General features: G+C 30.2%; 1 protein-coding gene across 1 annotated transcript in view; it reads left to right on the top strand.

Moving 5' to 3' along the window:
* The window catches only part of LOC123012411 (neuroligin-4, X-linked-like), a 76,025-nt gene that overhangs the window by 14,965 nt on the left and 48,424 nt on the right, over nucleotides 1–12,636 (top strand). The window contains exon 3 of the mRNA XM_044410299.1: nucleotides 10,468–10,620. Coding sequence (XP_044266234.1) covers nucleotides 10,468–10,620 — 153 coding nt within the window. The remainder of the gene's footprint in view (nucleotides 1–10,467; nucleotides 10,621–12,636) is intronic.

Here is a 12,636-nt window from a genome sequence, read left to right as displayed (position 1 = left end):
ATTTTTCGACTGGTTTGGACAAAATTTTGCAAAAAACTTGCATTTCTGGCTGAAGAACTTTCTTAAACGCTTGAGAAAGTGAAAAATAACATCATTTTGGATTTAGTTTCGTAATTTTTTTCTTGTCTCGATAAAACCTTATTCAAAATTTTAGTTTTTATCTTAAAAACATGCTAAATCGTTCAAAAAAGCGAAAATAATATGATTTTCGATCAAATTTGACCATTTTTTTTTGGTAAAAAACAAAACAAAACAAGTGTAACATAAATATTAAAAAGATTTGACTCAAAATGGGTAAGCTGTATCGGAAAAACGCAAGAAACTTTTTTTTTTGAAAAAATCTATGGAATTTAGAATTTCTATTTTTCAAAGTGACAAGAAACTTCAGCTAAAATAGTTATAGTACTTTTTATCCCAAACTCCCCCAATTCAGGATGCCCCTGATTAAAAATTTCGACATTTAGAAATTAACTGTACCAAATTTTGTAATTTTATCTAAAATGGTTTATGAAATATTGGACAAAATCCATTAAAAGACCCCCATAGAGTGTAGCCCCCTTACATATTATTTTTCAATACATGTTCATAGGAAACTTTTATCTTAAAAATGAATATTCTATCACCTGTTAAAATTTGTAACAATAAAAATGGAACACCCTGTATTTATTTCAATGCTCTCTCAAATCTCGTTTAGAAAATCGTAAAAGGTAAGGTATCTTCAGAACATGTCACTCAATGTTGAAAAATTCAATTTATTATCTAGCGTCCAATTTGGTTTGGCCCTTATGCACAGTGTGAAAGTGTCTTGTTTGGTGTCACAACCGCCACGAGTCTGACGGATTGTAGAGAAATTAGGGTTTCAATGCTGATCAATTTATCATACATAACAACTCTACATATTTTTAGCATCATCAACGTCATGCACAAATAAGGAGACAAAAATTCATTTACAGCAAATTCTGCAAAAAGTCAATCATTCCACCGATTAAATAAAAGTCGGAAACAAAAGGAATGTAATTTTCAAGACATCAACAATACACACACTTTTAGTCATTGTATAAAAGAAATCAAGCGCGTCAGAAATTGGTTCCAAAACGGCCATTGGAACAAGTGCAAATGAGAAAGTAAGAGTAAGAGCTATTGTCTGTGCGGTCGTTGCCAGAGTAAGAAAAAGAAGTGAAAAAAATCAGACCCTAGAACGAATGAGACAAAGCGGAGAGAAATCCGATCAAGTCGATGCATTTTAGTAACATCTGCCCATTTACCACCGTGATTCACATGTGTAATATATGCAATTGTTTTCGCATTTATCAAATGAAAGAAGTCGTTTGTAAACTCGTATAAATGCGTGCATCAAACATTTTCCTCTCAAATTTGTAAATAGGTGACTTATTATTTGTTCCCCTAACAATGTTTATTGACTCTTTTACAAGATATTTGCATGACAAAAACCAAAGTAATCATCTTAGAAATTGCAGGTTGGGTGAAATTGCTGTCCCATTGCTCTGAAAGCTTTAAATTGTATTTAAATTTTATTGTTAAATAACGCAGTATAATGCATTAATATGAATTTTTATAGACTGATTTTTAATTTCCTACAATTACGAAAATTTGGTGTAAAAAGGGTGGATGCGCCGGTTAAAAATATTTTAGAAAAAAATTAACAGTAATAATAAAACAGAACTAGTGTAATATCTATTAAATGTAAAAGAATTAACAGTACAATATTGTGAAAATAAGGTCCTCAAATCCTAGTAACAAGGTTGAAAAATTAACTGGAGGGTAATTAAAACGACTGTTATGCAATAACTTATTGTTTGACCTTCCCGCACATTACGTCGATGCCATGATCTTACTTAATTATTGTAATTTTTCAAAAGGATTGTTAACCTGATGATGTCTATGGTTTAATAGACGAAACAAACGTTGCATAACAGTCGTTTTAATTCCTACTAGTTCTCCTCCAGTTAATTTTTCAACCTTGTTAACAGCACAATATTTCCATCTATAATCTATATTTACTTTTTTGTAAGCAATTGCCAGTATCAAAATAATTACTATATACCCTGAAACATTCACATATGAACCAGCTGTATCTCCCTTTTACCCTAGGTAACTGAGGTTATATTATACAGGGTGCGTCAGAACTCGCGTCCCAGAGAAAAATTTCAAGTAAGATACCAGGAACAGAAAAAAAATGTTTAAAAAATTCTATCTGTCAAAAAATTTGGACTATTACGTTTTGACATTTGACATTTTTTTTATGTCTATTTAATGATACTGATGATCTTGTATATGTTTTTCTATAATTAATTAGTAAAGGTACAAAAATTTTGCCTATAAAAGCCATAAATAACATTAAACAGAGTTACTATTTAGGATACAACTTCCTTGTTTCCTCTTCTCATAGCCAGTAGCAAAAAAACTTGGAAAGTTATTTTTCCAACAGAAATAAATAGAATCAAAATTCAAAATTATAACTTCGAAATTTTTATAGATAGAATTTTTTAATCATTTTTTCCATGTTTCTGGTATCTTACCTTACATTTTTCTCTGGGGCGCGAGTTCTGGCGCACCTGTATGTATCGGAGGTATCGTCGAATAGAATATGTACAGTTGCGGAATTAAAATTTCGGGCAGTATTGTCATTTTCATAATGTGAACTCTAATACAACCTTTACATTAATAACCTCATTTATTTACTTTCAAATACATATAGTGATTTGTGGCATAATAACTGGTAGGCAGCAAATCAAAGCAATGATTTAATTACACTTAGTTCAATTAATAAATTTCCTAAGACAGACAAATTGTTTAATTAATAATTTTAACAACAACAAAAAGTTTAATTGTCAAATGTCGGTCATGATGACAGTATTTAAAGTGACTGCCCGAAATTTTAATTCCGCAATTGTACATATTTTAAATGTCATTAAAAACTCAATGCTGATAGTCTTATAATGTCTGATATTCACCATATGACGCTTCTACCAACTTAACAACACTTTGACAATTGTAAAAAAACATGAAATTGTTCAATGCAATTTTGAAAAATACAGCGTGTTTTAAAATGATTTTCATCTAGGTAGTCGCGTATAGAATTTGTTTACATGTAAATTTTTCTTTTTAAATCAAATAGTTCTGTCTACAGTGACTACTAGTCAATTGGAATAAGTTAACATGTGAGGTTAATTATAGTTTGTTTTTTTATTTATGCGTGTGGATCAATTAATAATTCGAAAGACGTCCCGAGTAGTATCTCTTTTCAACATTTGTAAACAATCTTGTTGCTCTCTCACTACGTCTTTGCGTAAGGTCGGTCACATTATTTATCTCACTTTAACAAATGCGATTAAAGTAACTCAGAGCTAGTGACGTATCGTCACGTAGGATATTTGTAATTTAATTTTTAATGGAGAAAACTGATTTAAAGCTAATATTTATACATTCTATATCATCATAATAATCGTAATTCAAGTCCTCTAAAAGTCCTAATACCAGGGAGAAGCTTTAATGTTTGACTTTAGTACCAAAATGTCAGAAAATGTCAAATGTCAAAAACAGAAGGAAGTCATGTCGTGTTCTTGATTCACACTACCCCCACCAGCAAATTAAAAAAAATAAACTGTAGATTCAATATTTTTTAAATAAGCATTTTTATTTTGCATGGAAATTTCATAGACAACTAGATGAAAATCATTTTAAAACACGCTGTATTAAATTTATATTATATCAGAACCAATAAACGCGAGTGGTCTAATTTCCACAGAAATACAGAATGATCTTTTTGTTTTCCATTACCTAGAACGATAAAATGCTGCAAATGGTTATGGCCCAGTTTTCAGCTCAAACCCCGTCTTACTTATTATAATTTTACATTAAGAAGCTTAGCACCAGTAATGTATTCACCTTTACAAAAGGCACTTCTTGCACATTATTTATGATGGTAATTTTCTAACCTCTATAAGCAACGCACTGACAAATGTAAAATCTCAGATTTATTCTTTACCCGGGAAATTAAGTCTAGAAGGCCCAAATTATCTTCCATTTCTTTCTTCAGAACCGCCAGTATAAGTAATTCAACTCCAAACAACAAATCTTGTCGAATTAAATTTAAATTTGCAAATTATTATTAGTTGCTCTGTGCTTATTTTCCTGCATATTTGCGGTTAACAGATAGTTTGCCAAAATGACCAAGAAGTGTTTCGTGCATAGTTCTCTAAACCAAGTATGTGCCAGTCGCTGGTCGTCACAAAGAGCTCTCTGGGTTCTTATCTCCATCTGCTCTTCCGCTTTATTCGCCCTCTCTTAGCCGCATTATAAAAAGCTTTATGCAATTTTTCCTAATGGCTAGCGGAGTTCTACTTGATATACATGGAATGTTGTCGACTTTCCTTCGCTAGAATAACCAACACAAGGGACTAGAATTCTTGATATCGCATTTGTCACGTTGCAATTCTTTATACTTATCTCCGAATAAAATAAATAGCAGTCTAAAGAGCTTGATAGTAAATTAATTGCCTCAGATGACCTATAATAAAAAACTGGTTGGCCAGTTTGTCATTATCTGTCATCGATCAGAACCCTCCTTATCTGCAAGGTAGTAATCTCCACCCCTCGTCGTTAAAAGATATTTATGACACTTTCGAAACTGCTCTGGGTTGAGCGGACAGTAAAATGTTGGAAGCGTGCGTTACAAACTACATGTTCAGAAAATTTCTTTTTTTACCTATTGCCTCAAGCTTTACATTTCTGCCTAATTCATTTGCTGAAAACAAATTTCGCCATTTATTTAAATTTATCCGACAAGTTTACGTCGTGTTGATATTAAAACGATATTATTTACGTGTTCTAATATCACAAAACTGCCATCTCGACTATAAACATCCAGGTGTCGTCAATAAAGCTGTATTTTGCATAATTAATTTGCTATATTCTACATAAATACAGCGCGATCAAAAAGTCTTTCTATCAAATAGGCGTACTACCGTGCGATCAAAAAAAATAATAATTAGAGTAGGCGGTGAGTGATTAAAGTCCTTCAGATGGCAATCCTGATTTTTGACATCAAATGTCCGCGGAAATTTTGACAAGTTTGCATTTTATTCCTTTTGAGTGAAATAATGTACACTTTAGAGCAGAAATTTTTTATTGCTGTACAGAGATTGCTGTAAGATGTTTAGCCAAAAACGAGTGATACATTCTGGGGCTCATTTTTGGAGAAAATAATATTGGTTCAAACCGCATCCCGCTATCGTCTTTTGTTTTCGACTTACAGACAAAAGTTGACAGTTTGGCGAAATCTAAAAAAATTCATATCTTCGTTATTGTAGAAGATACGGATTTGAAATAAGGACATTATATAGGCACTTTTTTACGAAGAATTTAATAATGTACTTAACAATTTTTTTCAGTTATTGGTTTAGCCGTAATAAGATACATTTGTATTTTTTTAAATGGAAATTATAGGCGGCTATGGCAATTTTGAAAAGCTTATTTTTTCTGATCTAAAAAATATGTATTTGTAAGAGAATATTTTTTTATAATTGTACTTAAAAAGTGAAATACATATTTTGTTTGATAATAGTTAGTGTAATAGTTGTGTAAATAATAATCAATAAGAGTTTTGTAAACTGTAAAATAGATGAACAAATAGATAAAATTATAAAAATTAAAAAAAATGCGATACGTTAGAAGTTTTGAACAAATATGCGAGCGCCAAAGATAGGAAAAACAAATGTGTCAACAGTCAACACAATTAGAAAAAACATTTTTTATGACCTAATAGAAGTAGAATAACGTTCCACATAGACGGAATTTGGGTATTTGAATAGCCATATCGTCATTTTTGTGTCATATAAAATATATTTTAGGGAATTAAAGCGGCTTTTTTTACAATACTCTATGTATGACTAGAAGTTACAATGGTAATATTAGCTTCTTTAAAAACAAAGAAATGTTATTAGTCGCCAATAAGTTGATTTATGATTTATTTTGCATTTTTTTCATTTTATATTACTTAGAAAACTCTTTCATTAGTGACACTGGTTGAATAATATAGTTTAAATCCTTTTAGTTGAAGATGCAACATTTTTTCATGGCCAACTGCGAACAAAAATCAAAGATAATTTTTTGCTAAAAATATATTATAATAATTTGTTTCAAATACGAGTATATATATTTTTTAGATAAGAAAAAAACAAACTTTTTAAAAATGACAGCCATCTATGATTCCCATTAAAAAAAATACAAGTTTATTTTATTACAACTAAACAAACAACTGAAAAAAATTCTTAACTACATTATTAAATTCTACGTGTCTTCTATAATAACAAAGATACGATTTTTTTAAGATTTCGCTAAAATGTCAATTTTTGTCAATAAGTCAAAAACAAAAGATGATAGCGGGAATGCGGTTTTAACCAATATTATTTCCTCAAAAAATGAGCTCCAGAATGTATTACTCGTTTTTCGCTAAATCTTTTTGTTTGTCTATTTTGGAACCCTTGTATTTGCCGAGAAATTTAAGAAATTTACATTTAAAAATAATAAATTCGATAAAAAGAAACAAATAATTTGTTTTTTGATCATTAGAGATATGATAGTTGTTGAGTTCATCTATTTTCGTTTGTTATATCTATATTTACAAAATTAATCTAAAAACGTCTAATGAATCTGGTTTCCAATACGTTATTAGTTGATGGGAGAAACCTTGTTAGAGCCGACAAATACAAAGTAAATTTGCAACGGCAGCATTCTAGTGAATTTAAAACTCCAACATGCCTGAAGCCGTTTGGTGGCATATTTACATTTGCATATTCATGACGCTAATGGAAAATTTAGAGAACGTGTACGATTTTTCTAAGCTTCAGTATGCGGTCAAGTCTTCGGTTAATTTTGTTGTTGTTAATTATTCCAAAAGAGAAGGCTTTTTCCTGTACTACTCGGAAAAGTTTAAATTCGATTAAACTTTTTAAGCTTTCTGTGATGACATAAAAATCGTGAATTGATTACGTTCTGTGATTGCCTGACCGTTTTCTTTTCATTTAGTTTAAAAAGTAATAAGATAATGTGTTTAATTAATTTTTCAGCTGACATGCGATAAGAGATTAATTTACTAATAGGGTGGCAAACGTAAGTAGATATGTTCTAATAATAGCTAGCAGGGTGTTAATGAGTTAATTCTGAAACTGGTTTCAAGCTTCACTATGAAGCGAAATGGATGTTACATTATTAGATAAAAACAGTTACGTTATAGATGATTAAATTAACATTTGCCGATGGCAAATTAAGTTATCTGTATTCATGACATACTCCACAGTGGTGAAATATTGTAACAAAATTATTACACAAGACTTGAAATAGAGATTATTGGAACGCAACTCTGAGACCGAAACATTTAGATGTGCTGTGTCATCTCTTCAGATAATCATTAATCCGATACGAAAACCGACTAAGACAACGCTTTATAACAGACTGATTAAATGAAGGAGTTCATTATGTGGGGATGGTAGACAAAGATCAGCACATACACGGATGATTAAATCAAGAATTTATTACGGAGACATTACTTGAATGGATTCAGTAAAAAATTATAAATGTTGCGAGCTTTATGACGGTTTTTCTCTGAAAAAAGTAAAGCAGAGCTTCAGAAAAAACAACAGATGAGTAATTTGTCTCGAATGTTTTGGGCAACTTTGTGTTTTGGTTCGATATCTTCTGAAACTTGCATAAAGAAGTAATGTTTTCCAGAGACTCGTTTAAGAACAGCATCTTAAGGTTGCTGACATCGTCCGATAACACAACGATGGTACAGGCTGTGCTTCTGTAGGATAATGCGGCGGATGGAGTGTTTTAGAAGTTGTTTTATACAATACAGTTTTTTCTATAACTATAAACGGCAGTGGTGTTGTGCTTTTACTAAGATTTTCCAGGAAATAGAATTAAATAACAAACTTGTAAGATTGCCGTCTACACTAACTTAAGCCTATTTAGCAATAATTTATTTTTAGTACAATCTAACTAATTTCACCTGAGTTTAAAAACACCCCCACGTTAAAACTTGACTATGGACTTTATCAAAATTAAAAACACATAAAATTTATCAGTTGAAAAGAGCGCACATTGTGGTGAATTTAAGACCATTGATTTTGTATCTACTTCCACTCTGAGGGAAGCATTCTAAAAACTGTCTTTTAGCATCTAAAAAGCGCTTTACTTTTTCAAAGAAAGAAAAATAATGATAGAACAAACTGCCGCTCTCGTTTCCTCTAAAAATTTTTACCAAGAATTTAATAAAAATGACAAGTTATGAGAAAAAGTTTTTAATTTTGGTCAAACAATTCATTTATTTAGGAAGTTTGTGCTGGACAGATTTATCAAATGCAAGCAGCTAATTAAAACATAATTTTCCTGTAATGCGATTTAAATTTTCAATCGCTTTTGTTTATAATTCTGGTTTCGATATGATATATGATTTGTGACAAACATAAAATGCTTGTAAACCCAAAATTGCGGGATCCAAAAGCGCGTGATTATACTGATAAATTTCTACAGGATTTTAAGGGTAATTTGTTTATTAATGAAATTGTAAAAAATATAGTGAGCGGCAAAATGTAAGTAAAAAGAAGAATAAATACGAAGAACCAATAAAAGGTGAGAATGAATGAATGACTAAAGTTTAGAAAATTTCTCATTAAGAAGATCATTAGTCTTTGATATTTAAAAATATCTGTCTTTCAAGGGTGAATTTCGAATCGTTAAGTTTTGATAATAAATAAATCATTACTGTATACAGTGAGCGGTAAAATTATGAAATAATCTTATTAAAACTGAAAATATTTGGTCTATTTAATATTTTATACTTTTTGGTTTTTGAGTAATGAAGTCATCGATATTTTTTTTTTAATGGAAACCCCTAATTTTTTAGACATTTCGATAGATCTTTTAATTGTCGAAATGATATCACCAAAATATTAAATATTACACATAAAGTTTTCTAAAAAAAAGCATCTAAAAAGTAAAATTATATCAACAAGAAACAAACATACAATTTTAAATCACGTTGAAAATTTTGTATTTTTTTAAAAGAAAATTGACTTATTCGAGCATTTTTGTTCAAACAAAATATTTTCAATTTTAATAAATAAGATTATTGTATAATTTTGGCGCCCACTGTATAATATTGATCTTTTTTCCAAGATGGTGAAAAAATAAGAAACTATTAATAGTCTTTGAAACAGCATAAGTCAAAAGTCAAAGTTTCTTCGATTTGTTTTAATATAAAACCGAATGTAATAATTTATAATAAAAATATTATGCAATTTTTTGACTACAAAATTTCAAAGTCTTTTTACGTAGATGTACAACTGTTCTCAGTGTCAAGAAATAAAACTAAACCAAAATTCTAAATCCATTTTAAAGTTTGCATTCTTTTATTCATTGTTGTTCAATAAATATAAAAGTTTACTCAACCGTTTGATGAGCTTTTCGTATTTTCAGAATGAAAGTTTCTAGAAGTAAGTTTTTACATCAGGCTTTGCATTTATATTATTCAGCTAACATTTAAGATGCAGAAAAACTGTTTAGCTAATTTAAAGAAACCAAGTTTGTGTTACAAAGAAACTTCAAATTTCTAATATAAAAAACGAAGAAAAAGTTGTTTATTTATACAGAGTGCGTCAGAACTTGCGCCCCATAGTAAAGTAAAATACCAGGAACATGGAAAAAATGTTAAAAATTTCTATAAAAATTTCGAAGTTATGAGAGTTTAAATTTTGCACTTTGACTCTTTGATTATTTCTGTTGAAAAAATCATTTTTCAAGTTTTTTTGATACAGTCTATTAGAAGAGGAAACAAAGAAGCTGTATCCTAAATTGGTACCCCGTTTAATTGTATTTGAGGCTTTTATTGGCAAAATTTTTGTATCTTTACTAAATAATTATAACAAAAACATATACAGAGTTATTCACGAAAGAGTTATTTCTGTTTTTTTTGTCGGAACCCATTATACATATTGCAACAATTTCTTGATTTCAAATTTTGAAAATAATTAAACTGAATCCACGATAGCTGTTATTACTCTTGTCTCTTTGATATTAAAGCATCTCTCAAACGATGCGACATGTTTTGTTATCGTTTACCAACCGACTAGGAGAATGTTTAGAAGCCGTAGACACTTCAAACAACTTACTTAAAATTGCATTTTTATAAAAGTATTTGTTTTAAGACTCTTCCTTAACTTCAATAAATTACTGTCAATCAACGCAGACGACGATCAGTATCATTAAATAGACATAAAAACATGTCAACTGTCAAAAAAAATGTCAACTGTCAATTTTTTTTCCAAATAGAATTTTTTAAAGATCTGACACACCCTGTTTAGTACAGTTTGTGGAAATGTGTCTTGGCAGCTTGGAAATGCAAATAGTGAAAGTCAACCACTTAACACCATCTGATCTTTTCAGGAAACCGCGGCTTCGAGGCTCCTTACGCCGTTCTCGTATTTGTGCATGGTGAAAGCTTCGAGTGGGGCGCAGGTCATCCCTACGACGGCAGCGTTCTTGCTTCTTACGGACACGTCATTGTGGTTACCCTAAATTTCCGTCTTGGAATTCTTGGTAAGTTTATACACGAACGAATGAAGTTTGTTATACTGTTAACAACTATTTCGGGTCTAAAAACTTCCTCTTCTCATTTATAATAAAACGATTCGACTAGTCAAGAAGAAACGTACGAGTATGTATTAAAATATTATTAAGACCAAAAATCCAACCCCTTAAAATCTCAACATTCTTGGGATTCCAGCGCTCGGCTTTATTAAGCTGCAAATTAAAATGCGATCTAGTCGAGTGGGTAAACAAGCTATGAGCTGATATCTCGGGAATCGGCAGAATTGCCCAGCTCGACAATGGCGTGTGTGCTTAAAATATTAGAACAGTTGCCGGAATTAAGTTCCTTAATATGATTTATGCTTTGCGTAATTCGATGAGCGAGAAAGACAATCCTTACTGCAAATAAGTAAACTGAGATTGCCGGATTCTCTACTACTCGAATGTTTTCTGCACAACTTCCAATGTAATCATCCGCCCTAAAGAATAAAATCGAAAATTTAATATTTCAACAAAACCTTATCCGACGATATCATCTCACGTGTGTAGCTTATAATGTTTTCATGATTTTATTACGCTTGGAAATTGGATCGGACTTTCAGCTAAGCAAACTCTAAACTAAATATTTTGCAATTTAACGGATACTAGATAAATGATTTTAACTATTTTCAACGAAACTCACATTTATTAATACGTCACAACATACAGATTGATTTTAAAGTGAGTGCAAATATTTGAACAAGTGATAGTAGAGCTCAATAGAAGTCAAAATTTCAGGACTCGCGCCCTAGAGAAAAATGTCATGTATAAGATAAGATACCAGGAACATGAAATAGTATATTACATAACGAGCACGGAAAGTGATAAATAACGCACAAGCGGGTAAGTTGCGCACGAGGCGTTAGCCTGCAAGTTTTGTACACTATTTTTCCTACGAATAAATAATTTTTTTCTTACGAACATATTTTTTTTTTCATAACGATTTATTTTTTTATAATGGATACAAAAATACGTTGAATAACGATTTATTTTTTATAATGGATACAAAAAAAATACGTTAAATGAAAAAATACAAAACATTTGAGCGTGAATTGTGCGTTAGATTTCTAACACACAGTGCGAAAACAAATAGCACAGGTTTTCGACCTAGTACGATATTGCCAATTTTCGCGCATATGTAATTGTGCGTTATGATCTAGTTTCGTATATGCTCGTAGGAAAAAAATGTTTAAAAAAATGTATCTATAAAAATTTCGAAGTTATGGAAGTTTAAATTTTGCACTTTGACTCTATTTATTTCTGTTGAAAAAATAATTTTTCAAGTTTCTTTGCTATAGGCTATTAGAAGAGGAAACTAGGAAGCTGTATCCTAAAGTTTCTGATATCTTATTTTACTTGAATTTTTTTTCTAGGGCGCGAGTTCGAGTTTCCGTAACGTATTTTTAGTAAAAACTAGTTTATTAGTCAGTTCTAATTTTGACTAGGCAAAATTAAATTTAAGTTTAGTTAGCGTCAGTTAACATTAAATAACTAAAAAACTAGTTTTTATTTGCTATAATTATAAAAGTAGGTCTAAGATATACAGTGAGCGGCAAAATTATGGGATAATCTTATTTATTAAAACTGAAAATATTATATTTTGACAGAAATACTCGAACAAGTCAATTTTCTTTTTAAGTAATAAATTCTTAACTTGGTTTAAAATTGTATGTTTTTAGTTGATATTATTTCACTTTTTTAGTAATTTTTTTCGAAAACTTTATGTAAGATTTACTATTTGGGTATCTAATGACTAAAAATAAAAAAGGGTAAAACTTTAAATCAAGTTGAAAATTGTGTATTTCTTAAAAAGAAAATAGACCTCTTCGAGCATTTTTGCAAAAACAAAATATTTTCAGTTTTAATAAGATTATTTCATAATTTTGCCACTCACTGTATACAATAATGATTTATTTATTATCAAAACTTAACGATTTGAAATTCACTCTTAAAAGACAGATATACCAAAGACTAATGATCCTCTTA

Source organism: Tribolium madens, unplaced genomic scaffold (genome assembly GCF_015345945.1).
Source record: "Tribolium madens isolate multiple individuals breed KSU strain unplaced genomic scaffold, Tmad_KSU_1.1 Scaffold_96;HRSCAF=242;Tcas5.2_LG5, whole genome shotgun sequence".
NCBI classification, from domain to species: Eukaryota; Metazoa; Arthropoda; class Insecta; order Coleoptera; family Tenebrionidae; genus Tribolium; species Tribolium madens.
This window is presented reverse-complemented; position numbering and strand designations above follow the sequence as displayed.